This window comes from Vulpes vulpes, chromosome 11, assembly GCF_048418805.1.
Source record: "Vulpes vulpes isolate BD-2025 chromosome 11, VulVul3, whole genome shotgun sequence".
Taxonomy (NCBI): Eukaryota; Metazoa; Chordata; class Mammalia; order Carnivora; family Canidae; genus Vulpes; species Vulpes vulpes.
In genome coordinates, this window is record NC_132790.1 from 20,749,589 (window position 1) to 20,772,203 (window position 22,615).

Below are 22,615 nucleotides of genomic sequence, written 5' to 3' on the forward strand. Positions count from 1 at the left end.
TGGTTACCATGATGAGAATTTTACATCTATATCCTTAGTCACTTTTACAAATGATGGAAAGTAAGTGGTGTGCCTGGGTAAGGGGGAAACCATACAGTTCATATCTTCAGGCATGCCAAGAGAGAACATCAGGACTGTAATTTTATCTGTAAGTCCCTGCTTTCTAATAGTGATTTTGAGTATTCATGTTTGAGAAAAGTCAACCTAGAATATAATTACTTGCATCTCTCTGTTACCCTTCTCAGTAATTTCCTAATTCCCTCTTTAATCTCCTGGGTTCGTACCCCATAGACAATGGGATTGAGAGCTGCAGGAATTACATGGTGTAGGACATTAAGTAAGATGGGAATATCAGGGGAAACTTTTTTCTTGGCCATGTGGGTAAAAACAAAGACTAGCAGGATGGTGCTAAAGAAGAGGATGAGAATGAAGTGAGAGCCGCATGTGCTCAGAGCTTTGGCAGCTGCCCCTTTTGCCTTAAGTCTAAGAATGGCTCTTAGGATGAGGATATAGGAGATAAATATGAGGACAAGGTCAGAGCCCAGAAGAGTCCAGGCCACAATTAACTGGTATATTTTGTTAAGGGAAACATTATCACAGGAGAGCTTGGACACAGAGAGGTTGGCACAGATACAGTTCTCAATTATATTTTTTCCACAGTAATGCAGCCGGGCCGAAAGGATGGGAATAGGTGCAGTAAGAAATGTGTTCCGGGCCAAGATGAAGAGAACAGCCTTTGCCACAAAATGGTCAGTGATAATGGTTGGGTAGTACAGAGGCTTGCAGATGGCGACATAGCGGTCATAGGCCATGGCCAGGAAGGTGCATGATTCCATGGGCAGGAAGTTATTCATGATGAACATCTGGAGGAAGCAGGTAGAGAAGCTGATGGACCTGAGATCAAACCAGAAGATAGCCAGGACCTTGGGGATGACAGTGAGGCAGAGCACAATGTCCAACAGGGAAAGGAGGCCAAGCAAGTAGTACATGGGCTCGTGCAGAGAGGCCTCTAGCTGTATAGTGATCAGGAGGATGGCATTGGCTCCCATGGCCAGGAGGAAGAGGATGCTGAGGGGCAGAGATAGCCAGTGCTGCCAGCTGGGAGACCTGACAAAGCAATTCAGGATGAAGTCTGATACTTCAGTAGAGAGGCAGCTGCTGTTGTTATAAGGTAGCATTAGCAGTGATTTTAGTGAGGCAGATGTCTTTGAGTGGCTGAAGAAGAGATAAGGAGTTAGTCCATCATAGACTCTGATGACTATGGACTTAGCTTGTAAAATCTATGAGGGTAACATCTACTCTACAGCCCTGTGCCTAGCACATTTTTTTTGACACATCAGAGGTGGCTAATAGACATTTATTGAATATATAATGTCTTCATCTTTGTTCTTTTGTTCTTTCATCTGCTTTTCATCTCACATTGTTTCTTGTGTGAATGTGTCTTCTCAGTTTGTTGACCTGATTAATATTTAATGAATCAAAAATAATTTAAGCATCAAATGTTACTTAAATGATACACATAAGCTCAAAATCTTAGAGTACATTTCAGTTTAAAATTTAAAATGTACAGAAATGCATTCGAAGGGCTAGGTGGGATCCACAATGAAGCTTTTAAGGAAATAAATGGTGATAGTATCCAGTGGTATGATGAACTGGGGTACCTAGAACAAATGTCCTATTGAAAATGCATCGGGATCCCTGGGTGGTGCAGCGGTTTGGCGCCTGCGTTTGGCCCAGGGTGCGATCCTGGAGACCCGGTATCGAATCCCACATCGGGCTCCTGGTGCATGGAGCCTGCTTCTCCCTCTGCCTGTGTCTCTGCCTCTCTCTCTCTCTCTCTCTGTGACTATCATAAATAAATTAATAAATTAAAAAAAAAGAAAAGAAAATGCATCAATTCATTTCTATGATTATGTCTGTACCTAATCTCTCTTTATCAATACCCAATCCCACAGTAATACCCACATGTATACCTGTTCCTATGCCTATTTTTATATTTGACTGTCTTGAATACACCTATGAGCAGGTAAAAAAGAAAGAATTATCAGGCTAAGGATTGAATGAAATCCAAACACTGAAATCAAATATTGGTGTTGGCTTTCAACCTGAGGGCACTTGTAGCATTCCATGAACTTAATCATCCATCTCCATTACCTGGGGAGCTTGAACATCTAAACTCCAGGGACAGAAGATAAATCTAGGTTTAAGCAGGTAGAGAATGTAGTAGGGGGTCTCCCAATTAGATAGGACTTTACAAAAGTACATCCTGAATAAAACATTGTGCACTAGAAATGAACCCATTTCTTTATCTTGATTTCTCACTTTCACCTGGAACTTCATACACAACTGACTACCTCAAAGCTTGTTATGTGAGAGAAAACTTCCCCTTAAATACTGAACCATAGGCTGGTCCTCATGTGACTTTGCAGGCTGAGTTCACACTGTTTGTCTCAGAAAAGAATTTGAAATCATCCTGGATTGGTAGCCATTTCAGAAAATAGCAGAAACAAACCCAACTCCTTTCTTGAGGAAGAAACTTTCATCTCATGCCTCAAAAATTTTTAACACAGAAACTTCTGAAGAAATTGAGTTGCTTGTAGTAAAAAGACAATTTATTTAAAGAGACAAAAATTATAAGTGGAAGGCCCCAAGAGTGTCAGCCAAATCTATGCTACAGAAACTTAAAACACTGGAGTTATTTGATAAAGGATATTGAAAAATTTTATTTTTTGGCTAAGTTTTTTTTTTTAATTTTTTTTTTATTATTTATTTATGATACTCACAGAGAGAGAGAGACAGAGAGAGAGAGACAGGCAGAGGGAGAAGCAGGCTCCATGCCCCGGGAGCCCGACGTGGGATTCGATCCCGGGTCTCCAGGATCGCGCCCTGGGCCAAAGGCAGGCGCTAAACCGCTGCGCCACCCAGGCATCCCTTTTTGCTAAGTTTTAAGTTAAAAAAAAAGCTTGAAAATAAACACAACAAAATAAACACACACCAAAGAAGAATCAGCCCTATATCCTAGAAACAAAATATTATATATAATAGTTAAAATTAACATGACAAAATATAGACTTAGGGGTAGGTTAGCCACACATCAAAAGATAATTAGTAAGCTAGATTATAGAACTTAAGAAGTTTTTTAAAATGAAGCTCCCAAAAACACTGATAATGCAAATGTGTAGTTAAGAGCAAGAGCATGGGATTTTGATTAGACAGAGTAACTCTCAGGTTTTTTACTTTCTTAGGATTAAGAAGATGAAGTCAGGAATTAATAATGTGCTCTGGGCACTGGCATCTCCAAAAAGTAACAAAGCAGATTTGAATAAAAACCAGATGTATTTGGAAAAAAAAAGAATACAAAGAAACAAAAGAAGTAAAGGACAGAACAGAAAGCAGAGCAGGTACTTCTAGGAAATGAGAAAGGCAGTACAAGGCAAATTAGCAAAGATTTCCAAGTAGTGGCAAGCCAAGAAGTGTGATTGGAAACTTTCCCTTCCCAACCTGCATCCTCCTTTGTGTTCCCATAGTGTTCAATGAAGGAAGTTCAAGACATCTGATCCCCCGTGACACCCTGCTGCGGATCTTTGAACCCTTATCTGGTCCAGTCCTCCCTGCAGAGCACACAGAAGTCTGGCTCAGCATTGGCACAATCATCTCCATCTGGCCCTGTGCCATTCCTCTCTCTCACCTCCCTTCAGCCTTCTATCTTCAAACCTCAACCCCGTAGCTTTTACAGTTGCAAGCCTGGCTTTAGTCCCACTGCAACCCTTGCTCTGGTCAGGTGTCTAATATGGCACCTCCATTCTCTGCTGGAGCCAAACTTACTGGATGGAGACAGTGATCTTGGCTTTGGAGAGATATTCCTGGCTCTGTACGAATTTCCTACACTCTGGCTTTCAGAAAGGAGAGTCTATGCCTGAGGTTCAGCTTCTTTGCTTCCCCAGGGAAAGACTGCCTTGCTGGCCCTGAAGGAGCCAGAGTCAGCGGCCCAGCATTTACTTATCCTTCAGGGGAAGTGCTTTCCTCTCAGCTCTTCACATTCTGCAGTCCTGAACCAGAGGCAGTACTGCCCTGGAAGACATAGGGAGAGGCTCACAGTTAATTAGCCTGCGCCAGCTGAATGGGTAGAATGTGATCCTTAGGAAGTGAAAGTGTAGTTAATGATACAAAAGTGAAACCTTAGGGCAAGAAGGATCAAGGCAAAATGTCAGTGAACCAAATTCTGATTTTCCAGAAACTTCTTGTTAGAAACTTTGCATAAGGTACTTGAAACCAATCATGTGTACTCCTGTATTGATACTTTGTAGTAACTATGAAACACTCAGATCTCCTCCTTAATTTTTTGTTTATGACCAGTAGTTCTTTTGAGGAATGTTTTCAAGAGCCCTCTTCTAGTGACACTTTTAATACAAAAATCCAAGAGGAGTGCTTCTATCTAACTTCCTTCATGATATACCCCATTAGTGCGTGGCAGGTCAAAGATACGGTTGATGTCGTGGAAATGACTTGTTCTAACTGTTCCCTACCTCTGTGGCCAACAGGCCAAGGTTGGAGATGAGAGGGAAGAGAATTCAACTCCCAGCTGTGCCACTTGACAAGCTGCTTAAAATCTCTGCCTCATATTCCTAGTTTGTTATTTGTTGTGAGGAGTAAAAATGATCATGTTAGCAAAGCACGTAGTGGTTATTACATTATTACAATTACTATTACTCTAGAATTTGGTTTGCCAGCACTTTTTCATGCATGTATGTAGAAAACCATTAGTCAACAATCGATGATTACATACCTGTTGCTAATCTTCTTGGAGCCTTTTACATAGAACTGCTCCTGTCAGAAGCTGTTTGATCTCAAACAGGTGCCTACTATTTGGAGCACCTTTACTTACAACTGTTGGTTTTGACCTTATTTTCTTTTTATAATTTTCTTTGCTCACAACATCTTAATAAATGTTTCAGACACCAGCAGTCACAAGCACCTCTGGGGTAGCTTAGGTTCATCTTTTTTTATATTACTACCTGCCTCTTGGGGATGACCCTCCCATGCACCACCCCTCCAAAGTCAATTCTATATGTGCCTAATAGCTAGTTTTTTTTTTTTTAACTCAGTCATCGCAGTGCCTGTATAGCTATTTTCTTTTGGTCGATAACCGAGATAAACTTGATTCAATGAAATTTAAGGTGTATAGGATTTTTCTTTATTGTGTTGAATTGATTCATGTTGGGTGGTGGGGAGATGGAGTGCTTTTCATGCCCATAACCTTCTAACAAGGTGAGTTTCAGGGTAACAAATGAACACTTGGGTCCCTTGAACCTTTATGTAATCACCATTTCCTCTCTTCCATGCTCTTTTCATTACAAAGTCCGTTGCACATTTTTTGTGATTAAACATTTATTATTTTTGGTCAATTTTCATACTATGATACTTCCTTGTAAAAGCAAGCTTTGTTTAATGTCTTCTGAGAGTTTATTCTCAGCATAAAAACTATTTATTAACCTTTCCATATCCCATAGGTGATCTTGATGTTGGAAAGAGGCTCAAGGGGCTGCCAAGTGATCCCTTCCATACTTACTGCTTTCTATAGACGTCATTTCAACATCAGAATTCTGTCTTCCACATATGGCTAACATATGGTTCTAGTGCATCCTTGTCTTTGGGGAACACAGTGTTAGATAAAACTTGAAAGGTGAGCTGGTGACTTCCCTTCAACAATAGAAGGTGCTTGTTATGACTAACAAATACCTCTAGAATTCTGATGCTCAAATTCTTCAGTTCCCATTCAATCCTTTTACACCCTGCCTTAAACAAGTATGCCTGTTTCTTGCAGTTTCATACTTTTATTTTCCCAGACTTCAGTAACTATAGTTAGAGGTTGCAATGTTTTTCTGCTCTTACTCCTACTTCTAGCCTCATCTCCACAAGGAATTGAACAAGCAACTTAAAAAACGTATCAAAGAATGGAGAGCTGTGGGCTGGGAAACAATTATTGGAAAGGCAAAGCTAAGGTATAAGTTTGATAAGGCAAAAGCAAAGTAGCTGAGAGATGTCCTCCTGAATAACTTGGGAAATAAGACCGAGAAATAGGTAGTAGCCACAAGTGAATGGTCAACATATGGACTAAGAGAAGGATTTCTTGACCTCTGGAAATGCAGCATGACAAGCCAATATTGCTATGAACCAGTAAGTAAAAAGTAACAGACGATTTCTCCTCATAGCGATAACTCCTGTGACTTACCAACTGTTCCTTTAAGACGTTCCCACTGTAGAGTTCAATAACATCTGAAAACACCAGCAGGCCCCCTTTTATTATTTACTAGGAAGGAGTAAAGGATCCACAATATAAAGAATGGCCAATTCTACTAACATTTATTGAGTACTTTTTTTTTTTCTTTAAGAAAGAGCATGTGTTCAACAGGGGCAGGCAGAGGGAGAGGGAGATAGAGAATCTTAAGCAGGCTCTACACCCAACACATATTCTGTGGTGGGCTTGATCTCATGACCCTGAGACAATGACCTGGTCAGATCCTAAACCAATTGAGTGACCCAGATGCCCCTATTTAATATTTTATATATTATTCACATGTTTTTTCCCCTTAATTTTCACAAAAATGTTCTGAGATAGCTTATATAGCAAAAATGCTCTGAGATAGCTTACACACTAGACTACTAATGATCAAAGCCGTTGAGTAAATTGACCTCAAAAAGCTAATAATTGGAGAAGACAGGGTTAGAAAGAAGATAGATGTAATTCCAGAGCAGAACTCCATAGTAACACTGCATCATCATCATCAGTGCCTATGGAAAAGGAGTTATTAGGAACAAAAATAATCCAAAGAAGGTAGATCATTATTACCAAATAGGACTTTTAAAGGACTTTAGGGTATTATGCTGAGTGAAGTAAGTCAATTGGAAAAGGACAAACATTATATGTTCTCATTCATATGGGGAATATAAATAAGAGTGAAAGGGAATATAAGGGAAGGGAGAAGAAATGTGTGGGAAATATCAGAAAGGGAGACAGAACATGCAGACTCCTAACTCTGGGAAACGAACTACGGGTGGTGAAAGGGGAGGAGGGCGGGGGGTTGGGGTGAATGGGTGACGGGCACTGAGGCTGGCACGTGACGGGATGAGCGCTGGGTGTTATTCTGTATGTTGGCAAATTGAACACCAATAAAAATAAATTTATTATAAAAAAGGACTTTTACAGGTTTAAAAGGACTTTTAAAAACATTTTTAATTTAATTTAAAAAATTTTTAAATATCTTATTTATTTATTTGTAAAAGAGTAAGCAGGAGGGGAGGACCCTGAAGCAGACTCCACACTGAGCACGGAGCCTGACATGGGGCTCAATTCCATGACCTCAGGATCATGACCTGAGTCAAAATTAAGAGTTGGAGGCTTAAACAGACTGAGCCACCCAGGACTTCAAAGCTTTTTAAAACTTAAATTTACTTTTACAAATTATGTTTATATGTACATTTCCTAAAATACATTTTGAAGATAAATGTTTTGAAATAAACCTCTAACATTAAAATCACAGATCCCACACTAGTTGCGAATCAGCAATCTAAGGTCCAAATAGCAGAATTCAATGACAGTGAGTAAGTCTTGCTTGTTCTTGAGATATACGTATGCCACATGTTGGACTAACCTTACCTTTTGCTTGACAGTCCTGATAGTTTAAATGTGTATTCCATTTTTCCAACAGTGCTCTGGGCTATATCTTACTATTTCTGGTTATACATTCATTCATTTAATAAAATATTTGAGTATGTAATATGTATCAGACACAGTGCTGGGTGCTGGTGATACAGAAACGAATGAGAATTGGTGTTGAGTCAAAAAGTAAAGCTATAACTCCAAACGGATGTGGTGAGTTAAATGATAATCCATACATGGGAACTCTAGAGACACAGATTTGGTGCCCCAAATCAACCTTAGAGTGGTGGAAGTGTTACCGCAGGGAAGGCTTTCTGTAGGTTGCTGGACCATAGCTTATTTGAAAAGTAGAAGCCATGGATACTGGAGGCTAAAATGAAACTTTTAGACCTATGAGCAGTAAAAGCAGAGGCCTGGGTCAAAGAAGTACATTAGTTATGTTGGGATCTATAAGGAGCCCACTGCTGCCGCAGAGAAGTTTAAAATAGGAATAGAGTGTTATGTAACTTCAGTTACATCAGTACCCATAGTAAGAAGGAGAGACTAGGAAGACAGCTCATCTCATAGAAGAATATGCAAGAGAGAAAATGGGAAAACATGTGATTCGCCAGTTGCATAGGAAATATGTACTGGAAGATAGGCTTTGGAGTCAGACAGCCTGAGTTTAAATCCAATCTCCATCAATCACTTTCTTGTGTAATATTGGGCAAGGTGCCTATTCTTTCTGAATGTCAAATACATCAGCTATGAAATGAGGATGATAATGTCATCTTCAAGCATCTTGGGAGAGTCCATGAGATGATGTAGGTATTCATTCAATTTCACCTACACATATGAGATCCTCAAAAACTGCTTACTGAGAGCAAGAGCTATGCATTCAAACATTTTGCTATTATTAATAGAAATCCATAAACATCGTTTGAGATATGTGTAAAAACTTATGAAAGGCCATGGTATGAGTATAAATACATGTCAGAATTTGTGCCCAGTTGCTAACAGTGTGCACACATTAGTAGAAATTTGTTTGTTGTTTGTGCCTACTGCGTGATCCGACTTCCCAATGAATTCCATCCAGTGTGAATAAAGAGTCCTCAAGTAAAAACACATTAAGTATATTGGTTTTTAGAAAAAAAAAATTTTTTTAGGTCACCTAGGTGGCTCAGTCAGTTAAGCATCCAACTCTCGATTTCAGCCCAGGTCATGATCTCAGGGTCATGGAATCATACCCCCCATCAGGCTCTGCACTCAGTGGGGAATCTACTTGAGATTCTCTCTCTTCTCTCTCTCATTCTGCTCCTCTTCAATTCTGTCTCTCATGCTCTCTCTCTTTTTAAAATAAATAAGTAAATCTTTTAAAAAAGAAAAAATACATTTTAATAATTACTTCATTAAGATATACTGCAATATACATTTTATTAAAATATAGAATGAAGAGAATAGTCAAGATGACTTTAATAATTCTTTAGGTTGCTCTTGATAGAAATTTTGAAGATGGTAAACTTAAAAAGTACTAAAATAATCCTGAACTATTTATATTAACCACTAAAATTATATTTCTTTTTCCAAATATTTATTGTGGTGGAATAGAGATGACACAAAATTTATTATGAAAACCATTTTATTTTTATTTATTTATTTATTTTTTTTTGAAATCCATTTTAATATACAGTTTACTGGTATTAAGCACATTCGTATTGCTGAGTAAGCATAAAATCTACCTCTAGAATTCTTTTCATCTTGCAAAACTAAAACTCTGTAACCATTAAACAAAAATTCCCCATGACTCTCTCCCTTCTCGCTCTGAAAGCTGCTGAGAAGTTAACTCATTATTATTGTTCACAGTGGTCACTATTTCATTACATGCAATAATATGGTGAATGTTTCAAAACCATCTGAAATAAAAACAAAAGAGGGCTTTATGCAAATACATCATCCAGAGTTTAGCAGTAGTTGCAGTGACGGTGCAGCATAGAACTAGTTCTCTGGACTAATTTTACAGAAGTTTTGGCCTCTGCTTATTATTCATCTTTTTAGTATTTATTTATTTATTTATTTATTTATTTATTTATTTATTTACTCAAAACACCTACAATTATGTATCATTGCTTGAAACTAAGAATTCTGATTGAAATTACTAGTGAAAAATGTGTGATGGATACTTCATGCAATAAATATCTATGAAGCATCTCCTATGTGCCCAACATACTTGACAAAGAGGAAAGACATGGTCTTGTGTTTTCATAAATGAATGTAGAGTGGTAGTTAATATACTGATGCTCAGGTTACACTAACTGTTTAGAACTTTGGCCTCATTACTTGCCATATATGAATCATTTGACAGTTGTTTTATCTTTCTGTGCATCTATTTCCTCCCCTGGAAAAATAATTCTAGCATCATCTACCTCACGTTAATGGTGTATGCTAAGTGAGGTAACATATACAGGACTAAATGTGGTGCCTGATATATAGTTCTTTGCAAATATTATAAGGAACCTTTAGTAGGGAGTGTAATTGTGTAGAGGGAGTGGTAGGCATTGAACCATTAAAGACAGGTGTGGTCGGTTTCAAAGAAGAGGAATTTTGGGGTGCTATAGAAGCCTATGAAAGTGGAGTCTATGATAGTTTTGAAGATCATGTAAAGATATCCTGAGTAAATTTACAGATCAAATGAGAAAGAGAAGTAAGCACCAAAGCAAGGTAGAAAAGGCATATCAAAAAGTGACACCTCCACATAAAGAGGTTCTGTACTAAGAGAGAAAGTATAGTGTTTCTTAGAAGCACAGAAAAGGACAATATAGCTTTAAGTAGTATATAGCTTTGAGGCACATTCCATTATTCATTGAAATCAACTTAACTATCAATTTGAGTCTTCATGCAGAAGGATAAAAGAATTTTGAATGTAGGCTATTATTTCTTCTCTGATCCAACTATGGCCCCATGAAATCCATGTTTCTTCAAATATTCTAAAGTCTTGTAAAATAGGAGGCACCTGGTAGGTTCCAGCAATCCAAGATACCCCTCCAGTTCCTAAGCAGTATTTTTTACCTTGTGGTATCATAACTTCAAGTGACCAACTCCCTTTCTCCTCTTCGTTCCATCATTTTTTTTTTTTTTATGAGGGAGGATGTACCATCTCTCCTCCAAATTCAAAAGCAGTATCTTTTGTAACTCCACATTGTCTGCTTTGCATCAACCCTACAGAGTATAGGTTTTGCCAAGAGATGAGAAGGATCTGGACTTTCTATCCTTGTCAACTAACTACTAGGTGAGGGACTACGAAGGACCTGGTTACTTATTTGAAATCAAGGCAGCGATCAGAAATATGACAGTGGCCCCATAGACAGGAGGAATAAAGAGTGAAAGGTATCCAGTGCTGCCAGTTGGGAATCTAACAAACAGTTCTGGAAGAACTTGGGGATCTCAATAGAGTAGATGTTTCTGGAGAATAACATGACATTTAGTCCTGTCTTTGAAGATGCCATCAAGTAGCTTAAAAAAAAAAAAAAAGAAATGTTTATCAATAAATCATTTAAGTTTGTGGAAAACCATGTGAAAAGCTTTGTGGAAAGTATCGGTGCATCAAAATAATTTTTAAAGGCTGGGAATAGCAATAATCTGCTGAGTCAGATTGTTAATCACTATTTTGGCTTTGGGAGAAAAGATCAAATATGATTCATCTCTGCATTTGGGAGAACTAACTCAATAAACTAGGGCACAAAAATGTCAGACAGGAAACTATCAGTGAGGCTCACCATGGTAAGACATACTGACGGTGTGATGGAAGAACAAGAAGGTGATTTGTTATACCAATTGAGAGTTCAAGAAGAAAAGTTCCATACCTTACAAAAGTAAAGTCTCTATTCTGTGGTTCTGCTGAAATACAGGTTATATCTTGTGAGGTTGCTTTTGTCTAGAGTAGTAGCTATCCTTATTTCAATATTGGTTTATCAGTATTAGAAGAAAAAATATAGCACTAATTATTTGTAATAGAAAAAAAGGATTCTCCAATTGATTAAATAAGCACCAACCTTACAAAATTAGGAAAAGATGAGCAGAATACACTCAATGGAGGTAGTAGGAAAGAAATAAAAATAAGAGCAGAACTTGATGAAGTAGAAAATAAACAGAAAAAGGAGGAAAAATAAACCAAAAAATGCTCCTTTGAAACAAAGTCATTGTATCAATATGTACCTCTCCACACTAGTCAGTCAATAAAATTAAAAGTGTTACAATATCAACATCAGTAAAAAAGAGGAGATGCCATTACAGGTTCTAGCCAGTACAGTGATATAGAATTATTATGAACAACTTTTTGTCAATAAATTTGAAAACTTAGGTGTATTGGATGATATCAATTATTGAACTTGACTCCAGAAGATATGGAAATTCTTGACAACTATATGTCAATTAAGGAATGTGAGCTTATAACTAACTGTATATATTAAGGAGCAAAAATCACAAGCAAAAGAAAAAAGCCTCAAGATGCAAGTGGGTTCACTTATGAATATTATGACTGCAATTAAAGAAAAATAATTTTAATCCTGCCCCAAATCTTTGAGCAAATAGATGCATTGCAAACAAATTCCAACTCATTATATGAAGTCAGATTTATCCTGATACTGATAACGAGATGATAACATTACAAACAAGGAAACCACTGATCAATGTCCCTCATTAATAAGGACACATGGGATGCCTGGGTGGCTCAGTGGTTGTTTGCCTTAGGCTTGAGGCGTGATCCTGGGGTCCTGAGATGGAGTCTAGCACTGGGCTCTCCCCAGGGAGCCTGCTTCTCCCTCTGCCTATGTTTCTGCCTCTCTCTCTGTGTCTCTCATAAATAAGTAGATAAAATCCTTTTTCTTATAAGGACACAAAACACTTTAAAAATTATTAGAAAATTGAATCCTCTAAAATATATAATACGACAAATAAATCATGACCAATTTTTGTGTTGCAAGTTGGTTTATTATTAAAAAGTAAATTTTTAAAGAAGTGATTTTAAAAAAGATTTAATTGGAAAATTTAATGTGGAATTTAATTAAATGTAGAAAATCCTACAAGGTCAATTAAAGTAACTATAGATACTAAAAAGTAAATACAGAAAGGTACATGGATACACGGTCAACATATAAAAATCACACTTATTTTTATAAATTAGAAACAAATATTAATAATTAAAAATTAATTAACAAGTGATTGGAAAATGGACTTTTAAAGCATTTAAAAGATTGCTAAAATATAATATTAAGCAATAAATATTTGAAATTTGTGCAAATCTAAAATCAACAACATGAAAACATTGTGTTGGCAATGATGTGGACAAAAAGGAACCCTCTTGGATGTTTTACAGGAATGTAAAGTAAAGAGAACCCTATGGAGAACAGTGTGGAGGCTCCTAAAAAAGTTAAAAAATAGAACTACCCTATGATCCAGTAATTGCACTACTAGGTATTTACCCAAAGAATACAAAAATCCTGATTCAAAGTGGTACATGCACCCCAATGTTTATAGCAGCATTATCAACAGTAGCCAAATTATGGATAAAGCCCAAATGTCCACTGACTGCTAAATGGACGAAGAAGATATATATATGCAATGGAATATTCCTCAGCCATAAAAAAGAATGAAATCTTGCCTTTTGCAATGATGTGGATGAGCTAGAGTGTATTATGTGAAGTAAGTCAGAGAAAGACAAATACCACATGACTTCACATAGAGAACAAACTGAGGGTTCTGAGGGTTGCTGGAGGGGATGTGGGCCAGGGGATAGTTTAAATGAGTTATGGGCATTAAGGAGGACACTTGTGAAGACCGCTTGTGATGACGACGGAGTGTTGTATGTAAATGATGGAATCACTAAATTGACTCTAGAAACCAATATTACACTATTTGTTACTTAACTGGTATTTAAATAAGTAAAGAGTTGAAATGGAAGAAAGAAATAAGAAATCTGTATGAAATATAACACACAGTTTCAAAAAATTTAAAATAAATGAAAAGAAAAGCACTTTTGTGATCTTGTGGAATGTTCCTTAAATAGGATCCCCAAAGAAAATTTATTCATAGTAAAACAGAAATTTGACTTAAACAAATTGAAGAATTTCCATTGAATAATGGAAAGTGTATGCTCAAATTCACATATAGATGACTGGCTAGAGGAATACTAATAATATCTATTGAAAAAGAGACTCTAAGACTTAAAATATGCACAGATTTTGCAAAGATTCAAGAAAAACAAAAATTAGTAGAAAAAACAGGCAAAGGGTATCAAGATATAAATCACAGCTTGAAAATCACAAATGGCTAACACCACTCAGTTATATAACCACTCAGTTATACGAACACCATTCAATTATGAGGAGAAAATCAAACAAAAATAAAAGGTATGTTATTTCCACCAAACTTAAAAAAAGATAGCATCAAACGGTACGAGGAATGTGAAAAAATGAAGAAACTATAAAAATATTATAGTTATGCTAACAAATTATTTTATTAATATTTTGGAAAGATATTTGGTAATTTCTAGGGAAATTAAATATTTTTATGCACCGTAAGTGAAAAAATCCCCACTCCTGCACACACTCCTATTTTAGGACTATAAGATAAATATCCGAGGATATTGACAATAAAAGTAGTTTTGTTAACAATTAATTAGAGGTCATTTGTGTGTTGCCTACTCACATAAAAAAAGAAAATGCATATCATGGAAATTGAATAGCAATCAAAAAAATGACAGACACAGAGCAACAGGAATGGTTGTTTAGATTTGTGTTGAGTCAATAGCCAAACTGTGGAAAGAGCATCGGTGTCCATCGAAAGATGAATGGATAAAGAAGATGTGGTCTATGTATACAATGGAATATTACTCAGCCATTAGAAACGACAAATACCTACCATTTGCTTTGACGTGGATGGAACTGGAGGGTATTATGCTGAGTGAAATAAGTCAATTGGAGAAGGACAAACATTATATGGACTCATTCATTTGGGGAAAAAAATAATAGAGAAAGGGAATAGAAGGGAAGGGAGAAGAAATGGGTAGGAAATATCAGAAAGGGAGACAGAACATGAAGACTCCTAACTCTGGGAAACGAACTTGGGGTGGTGGAAGGGGAGGTGGGCCGGGGGTGGGGGGACTGGGTGACGGGCACTGAGAGAGTCACTTGATGGGATGAAAACTCGGTGATTATCTATATGTTGGCAAATTGAACACCAATAAAAAATAAATTTATTTAAAAAAATTTAGTGTTGAGTGAAAACAAAGATAACGTCTGATTTATGATCCAATATCATTTATAAAATTCAATATCCAAATCATTCTTTCATAGGTGGACTTGTAGTTATGTTAGGAAACTTATGATTAATTACACATATTTTAAAAACACTGGATTTTTTCACTTTTCTACAGAGAAAAGAAATAGCAATAATGTTGGGATATGACAAAGACAGAAAAATAAAAATAGCAATAAAGAAACTGATGATGATGGCACAGCACAGGGATTACACTCAATGGTACTGTAATAGCTGTTTATGGTGATAGATGGTGGCTCCACCTGTGGTTAGCAGAGCATAACTGTGTACACAATCGAATCACCACATCTTCTTTATCCATTCATCTTTCGATGGACACCGAGGCTCCTTCCCCAGTTTGGCTATTGTGGACATTGCTGCTAGAAACATCGGGGTGCAGGTGTCCGGGCGTTTCACTGCATCTGTATCTTTGGGGTAAATCCCCAGGAGTGCAATTGCTGGGTGTAGGGCAGATCTATTTTTAACTCTTTGAGGAACTTCAACACAGTTTTCCAGAGTGGCTGTACTAGTTCATATTCCCCCAACAGTGCAAGAGGGTTCCTCTTTCATCCTCTCAAAAATAATGAAAAATAAAAAATCTAAAGAAACTGATGATGCTTGCTCCCATAATTTGAAGGATATGAATAATTCACATGAGGCTCAAAATGAAAATGAAAAAGAAACAAATTGTGTTTTGAAGTATACAATTGTAAATATATCCCATTTAAAAAATCTTTCATTATACAAAAAATTACTATAACATTTTCTCTTTTATTTTTTAAAGGTTTTATATATTTATTCATAGACACACAGAAAGAGGCAGAGACACAGGCAGAGGGACAGGGAGAAGCAGGCTCCACGCCAGGAGTCCGACCTCGGACTCCATCCCAGGTCTCCAGGATCAGCCCCAGGCTGCAGGAGGCGCCAAACCGCTGCGCCACCGGGGCTGCCCTGCATTTTCTCATTACTATGTTTTTCAAGTTACTGTAGCGTTATTATCATTATGATGCCATCATAAAAATCATGATAATTAACATCTGTGCATTATATAGCATGGTTTGGGAGGGTTTAGCAAACGATTACGTGCAGGAAGCTCATGAGAACTTCTGAATGAGCATATTGGACCCATGGAAGGCACTGAGCGTGCATGTGCAAAGGAGTGTGAATGTGGATGGACAGATGGATATAACACCCTTACATCCAGGAAATGGATGTAACACCCCTACGTCCAGGAGACTAACTGCCTACAGAGCACACAGTCAATGTTGGGTTAGATTAACAGAGCTCCTCGGCTTTTGAGAGAAAGAAAATAATTTCCTTCTCACACCTGCCTGCCCATATGTCCCAGGAGGACATTTTAATCCCAAAGAGTAGGGATGGGAAAAAGGTCCCAGATGCCTATGTCCCTCAAGCCCTGGAGCTATAACTACACCAGATACTTGAAACACTAACCAGAACTCCAGTATTGTTGGGGCCAGCCCCCCTGCTCACATCTTCTGTAGGTGAGTCTGGTAAGAGGGTGCCTGAGAGGCAACTATACCAAGATTAGCCAGAACATGGGGGAGATCTCTCTCTTCAGTCCAGATCTAGGCTCCATTCCATTCCTGAGTCAGTACAGCTGAAGTACTTGGAAAATGGGGTAGTAGAGACTGCATCCTGTCCCAGGTCAGGAAGCACATGTGAGAATCTGTGTTCTGGGACCTGCCCTTTTTGCCTTTTGCCTTTTCCTGATCTTTGCTGGGTGGTGAAGAAGGAGATGCAGAGAAGCAGAAATTTGTCCATAGGAGATTAAAGTAGGGAGCCTGGAAAGTACATCTTGTGGAGCTCAGTTGAGATGATTTGGAGTTTTCTTTCTTTTCTTTTCTTAGGATTTTATTTATATATTTGAGAGAGAGAAAGAGAGAGTGTGCATGCAAGTGGTGGTGGGTGTTGGGTGGAGATAGAGAGGGAGGGAGAAGCAGCCTCGTCACTGATCAGGAAGCCAGACCTGGGCTACATCCCAGGACCCTGAGATCAAGAACTGAAATGATGTCAGATGTTTAGCCTACTGAGCCACCCAGGCACCCCTAGATGATTTGGAGTTTTCAACTGTACATATTAAAATATCAGGGCTGTAGAGCAGAGACTCTGTACATAAATGCATGAATCATGGGGGAAGAATTAAATTTCATCTAAATAACATTAGAGGCTGAAGACAGAGCTGACAGTTGGGGTCGGTGGAGTCAGCAAGTAGTTCTTCAGAGTAAGGTCAATCTAAAGAATTTCTAAAAGCTATGCTGTAAAAACAGAAAATTATGCCCGGAAAGTCACTGAGGTACCTGTGACGGGTTGCACTCATTAATGTCCTAAACGATATTTGAGAGAGCTGTTCCAAGCCCTGTCTGAATTTCTGGAGTTAGGCGGTCCGTGCAATCATCATTCATCATCATCATCATCATCATCATCATCATCAAGAATAAGAGACACAACATAAAAGGAAACAGAAAGAAAATTGTACTCCGAGCAGGGAAAGCAGGATTCATAGTTGTAAGTGAAAGAAAAGGGGAGATTCCAGATTTCTAGAAAATTGTCCAAGGATTGCAGGAACATGCGTGATTGGAGGTAAGAGAGAGAAACCTAAAAACATATAAAACAAAATGCCAGATAAGATATTCATTTCTACATCACAGGACACACAGGACACAGGTGTATTTACATATTCACTGGTTTGATCCTTTTATTTCTTCCACATCTGAACCCTACTGTAAAGAAATAGCAATTCAATTAAGAACAAAACTTGAATGAATCAAACATCTATAAATAAACCATTCTCTAGTCCTCTATACTGCTTAAAGTGATAGGAATGACCCAGGAACACCACACAAAGGATAACAGATGAATTCACATGGCTCTGGATGATCTTCTAGAACTCACACGTCAGCTAAGCAAAGCAAATTATTCTAAATTCATGTGTCTTTCGTTACTAGCTAATTTTTATCCTAATTTCACAGATCACTGAAAGAAAACTGTAGAAATATTTGGCAAAATATGACAGCACACCAAAATGGCACCATCTCCACTGGGGCTTCAGAGTTTCTCCTGAATTGTTTTGTCAGGTCCCCCACTTGGCAGCTCTGGTTATCCCTGCCCCTCAGCCTCTTGTTCCTCGTGGCCATGGGGGCCAATGGTGTTCTCCTGATCACCATCTGGCTGGAGGCCTCTCTCCACCAGCCCATGTACTACCTGCTCAGCCTCCTCTCCCTCCTGGACATTGTGCTCTGCCTCACTGTCATCCCCAAGGTCCTGGCCATCTTTTGGTTTGACCTCAGGTCCATCAGCTTTGATGCCTGCTTCTTACAGATGTTCATCATGAATTTCTTCTATGCCATGGAGTCCTGCACATTCATGGTCATGGCCTATGACCGCTATGTGGCCATCTGCCACCCACTGAGGTACCCATCCATCATCACAGAACAATTTGTAGCGAAGGCTGCCATTTTTATTTTGGGCAGGAATGTTATTTCTGCGTTGCCTATCCCCATTCTATCATCCAGACTCCATTACTGTGGGAGAAATGTCATAGAGAATTGCATCTGTGCCAATATGTCTGTCTCCAAGCTCTCCTGTGATGATGTCACCATCAATCGCCTCTACCAGTTTGCTGGAGGCTGGACACTGCTAGGATCTGACCTCGTCCTCATCTTCATCTCTTACAGCCTCATACTTCAAACTGTGATGGGATTAAAGGCGGAGGGTGCTATGGCCAAAGCCCTGAGCACATGTGGTTCTCACTTCATCCTTATCCTCTTCTTCAGCACCGTCCTTCTGGTCTTTGTGCTCACTCATGTGGTGACAAAGAAGGTCTCTCCTGATGTTCCAGTCTTGCTCAATGTCCTCCACCATGTCATCCCTGCAGCCTTGAACCCCATTGTTTATGGAGTGCGCACCCAGGAGATCAAACAAGGAATCCAGAGATTACTGAAGAAGGGATGGTAGTGAGGACAACTAGATCTCTGCATTCCTAATACAGGATGAGTTTTGACTCAATTATGGGTGAGTGGGCTGAAAGTCATGTCTATGAGGTATAATTCAAAGTGGGTAAATGTGATATTGTCTTCTTTAATAAAACTTAAGTTATAATAGTTTTGCTTCCTCTTATTTCTCCTTTAAAACTATCCCTGACCCCTTTTGTTTTCTCCCATCCATACGATCATATTTTTACAAGATACTGGAATTTCCTAGGTAGGCTCTAAAGTGAGAAATCCGTATTTCTGAATATACAGCTGTTAATATGTCATGTCTTTATATTCTTGAATATACAACTACAGATATTTTTGGGTAGAGTTGTGTAATGAGTAACGGGTCCTTATTCTTTTTCCACAGAAGGGAGTACATTGGAGACAAAGAACTAAGAGTGAAATTTCAGTCCTGAATGTTGGAAGTTTGCTTGTGACCTATTATTGGTTTTGCAATTGGGTGGTCTTTCAAAATGTGCATTGCAAGAGGACAGGGACCTCACATGGATTTCTTACTGGGCAACAATTATCAATGAGTTTCATTAGATTTATGAGACTCCTAAATTCTCCTCCCCAATGGCTTTGTGCTTTGGACATATATCTTTTGGATCCAAGGTGTCATAGTTTACGGTATGCACACATAGCTCTACTAATGAGTTAAATACAGATTGTAAGGATTGTAATATATGATCCAGTAATGAATCAAAAGTATCAAAAACATAATATCTGAGCATAGTTTTGTATTAATCAGACAGCTTCCTTTTTAAAAAGATTTATTTGGGAACACCTGGGTGGCTCAGTTGATTAAGAGTCTTCCCTTGGCTCAGGTCATAATCCTGGTACCCTGGGATTCAGCCTCAAGTCAGGCTCCATGCTCAGCAGGGAGCCTTTAAGTAGACTCTGTTGAGTCTGCAGCTGGACAGGGATTGGTTCTCACCACCAATGACATCATGACCTGAGATGAAACCAAGAGTCAGAAGCTTTAACCAACTGAGCCAGCGAAGCACTCCAAATTGGACAGGTTTTTTTTTCCCCTTTTCATAGAGATTTTCTTTTTTTATTTGAAAGAGAGAGAGAGGGAGAGACAGAGAGAGAGAGCATGTGCAGGAGGAGGAGGCAGAGGGAGAGGCAGAAGCAGACTCCCCACTGAGCAGGGAGCCTGACGTAGGACTAGATCCCAGGACCCTGGGATCATGACCTGAGCCAAAGGCACACACTTAACTGATTGAGCAACCCATGCTCCCCAAACCGGGTAGTTTCTAAGCACACCTTGTGTTCTGAGAATTCTGTTAGCTATTAAAACACAAACATAGATAGAACATTGTTTTTAATCAGCCTCTTATGAGTTGCCAATGGGAATGAGCCCCAGCTGTCCACAGCAATAACTTTCTCATCCATGCACCCTGCATTGCCACTGAACCAAAAAAGAACAACTTCCTTCATCATGGTCAATCTAGTGAATCAAAACCAATTCTGCATCCTGTGATGCAGAGAAAGCATTTGACAACATACAGCATCCATTCCTGATCAAATTTCTTCAGAGTGTAGGGATCAGGGAACATTCCTCAGCATCTTACCAGCCATCTATGAAAAGCCCACAGCAAATATCATTTTCAATGGGGAAACACTGGGAGCCTTTCCCTAAGGTTAAGAATATGACAGGCATCTCCACTCTCACCACTGCTATTCAACATATACTAGAAGTCCTAGCCTCAGCAATCAGACAACCAAAGAAACAAAGGCATTCAAATTGTCAAAGAAGTCAATCTCTCCCTCTTTGCAGACAACATGACACTGTACATAGACAAGCCAAAAGACTCCACCCCCAGGTTGCCAGAACTCATACGGCAATTCGGTTGTGTGGCAGGATACAAAATCAATACCGAGAAATCAGTGGCATTTCTATACACTAACAATGAAACTAACAATGAAAAAAGAGAAATTGAGGAATCAATCTTATTTGCAATTGCACCCAGAAGCATAAGATATTGTGGTCTCTTGTTTTGGAATGATGGTAATGTTGGCTTCATAGAATGAGTTTGGAAATTGTCCTTCCATTCTGTTTTTTTGGAACAGTAGAGAAGAAAAGCTATTATCTTTTCTGTATATGTCTGGCTCATTTGAAGTCATTTGGCCCAGGACTTATGTTTGTTGGGAGATTTTTGATTACTGATTCAATATTTTTGCTGGATGTCAGTCTATTAAAGTTTTCTATTTCTTCCTATTTTGGTTTTGTTAGTTTATAAGTTTCTGGGAATTTTCCCGTTTCTTCCAGGTTGCCCAGTTTGTTGGCATATAATTGCTTATAGTATCGTCATATTCAATACAAATCTCTTTGCATTTCTGTGGTGTTGGTTGTGATCTCTCCTCTTTCATTCATGATTTTGTCTATTTGGGTCCTTTCTCTTTTCTTTTTGGTAAGTCTGGCTAGGGGTTTATCAACCTTATTATTTATCGATCCTTAATATTTCTTTTCCCCTGCTGCGTTTAGGCTTTACTTGCTGTGTTTCGAGCTCCTTTAGGTGTAAAGTTAGGTTGCGTAGTTCAGACTTTTCTTGTGTCTTGAGGATAGCTTGCATTGCGATATACTTCCCACCTAAGACCACCTTTACTTTATCCCAAAGGTTTTGAACTGTCATGTTTTCATTTGCTTCCATGTATTTTTTTTTAAATCTTTGATTTTCTGGTTGATCCACTCATTCTTTAGCAGGATGTTCTTTAACCTCCATTTACTTGAAGTCTTTTCAGATATTTTCTTATGGTTGGTTTCAAGTTTCATAGCATTGTAGTGTGAAAATATGCATGGTATGATATTGATATTTTTGTACTCATTGACGGTTGGTTTGTGCCCCAGTATGTGATCTATTCTGAAAAATGTTCCATGTGCACTCAAAAAGAATGTTTATTTGGCTACTTTAGGATTAAATGTTCTGAATATATCATTAAATCCATCACATACAGTGTGTCATTCAATTCTACTGTTTCCTTGATGATTTTCTGCTTAGATTACCTGTTCATTGTTGTAAGTGCGGTGTTGAAGTCCCCTCCTTTTATTGTGTTATTATCCCTGAGTTTCTTTATTTTTATTATTGTTTTATACATTTGGGTGTTCCCATGCTCGGTGTATTAATATTTACAGCTGTTAGATCTTCTTGATGGATAGACTCCTTAATTATGATATAATGCACCTCTTCATCTCTTGCTAAAATCTTTGTTTTATTTATTTATTATTTTTTAAAGATTTTATTTTTATTTACTCATGAGAGACACACACACACTCAGAGAGACAGAGAGAGAGAGAGACAGAGAGAGAGAGGCAGAGACTCAGGCAGAGGAGAAGCAGGCTCCATATAGGGAGCCTGATGTGGAACTCGATCCCAGGTCTCCAGGTTCAGGCCCTGGGCTGAAGGCGGCGCTTAACTGCTGAGCTACCTGGGCTCCCATAATCTTTGTTTTAAAATCTAGTTTGTCTGTTTTAAGCATGGCTACTTCTGCTTTTTTAAATGTCAATTTGCATAATAGATGGTTCTCCATCCCCTCACTATCAATATGCAGTGTCTTTAGGTCTAAAATGAGTTTCTTGTAGATACCATATAGATGGATATTGTTTTTTTGATATTCTGATTCTGATACCCTGTGTCTTTTGATTAGAGCATTTAGTTTCCATTTA

At 38.3% G+C, this 22,615-nt stretch overlaps 2 protein-coding genes across 2 annotated transcripts; one reads left to right on the plus strand and one right to left on the minus strand.

Moving 5' to 3' along the window:
• Positions 1–215: 215 nt before the first annotated feature.
• Positions 216–1,178, minus strand: LOC112910917 (olfactory receptor 56A3-like). Its single transcript, XM_025987231.2, has one exon. It carries the CDS (start codon positions 1,176–1,178, stop codon positions 216–218), a length of 963 nt encoding a protein of 320 aa, XP_025843016.2.
• A 16,799-nt stretch (positions 1,179–17,977) lies between these two features.
• LOC112910929 (olfactory receptor 56A3-like) lies at positions 17,978–18,925 on the plus strand. The gene has a single exon (XM_072727441.1). It carries the CDS (start codon positions 17,978–17,980, stop codon positions 18,923–18,925), a length of 948 nt encoding a protein of 315 aa, XP_072583542.1.
• Positions 18,926–22,615: the final 3,690 nt, after the last annotated feature.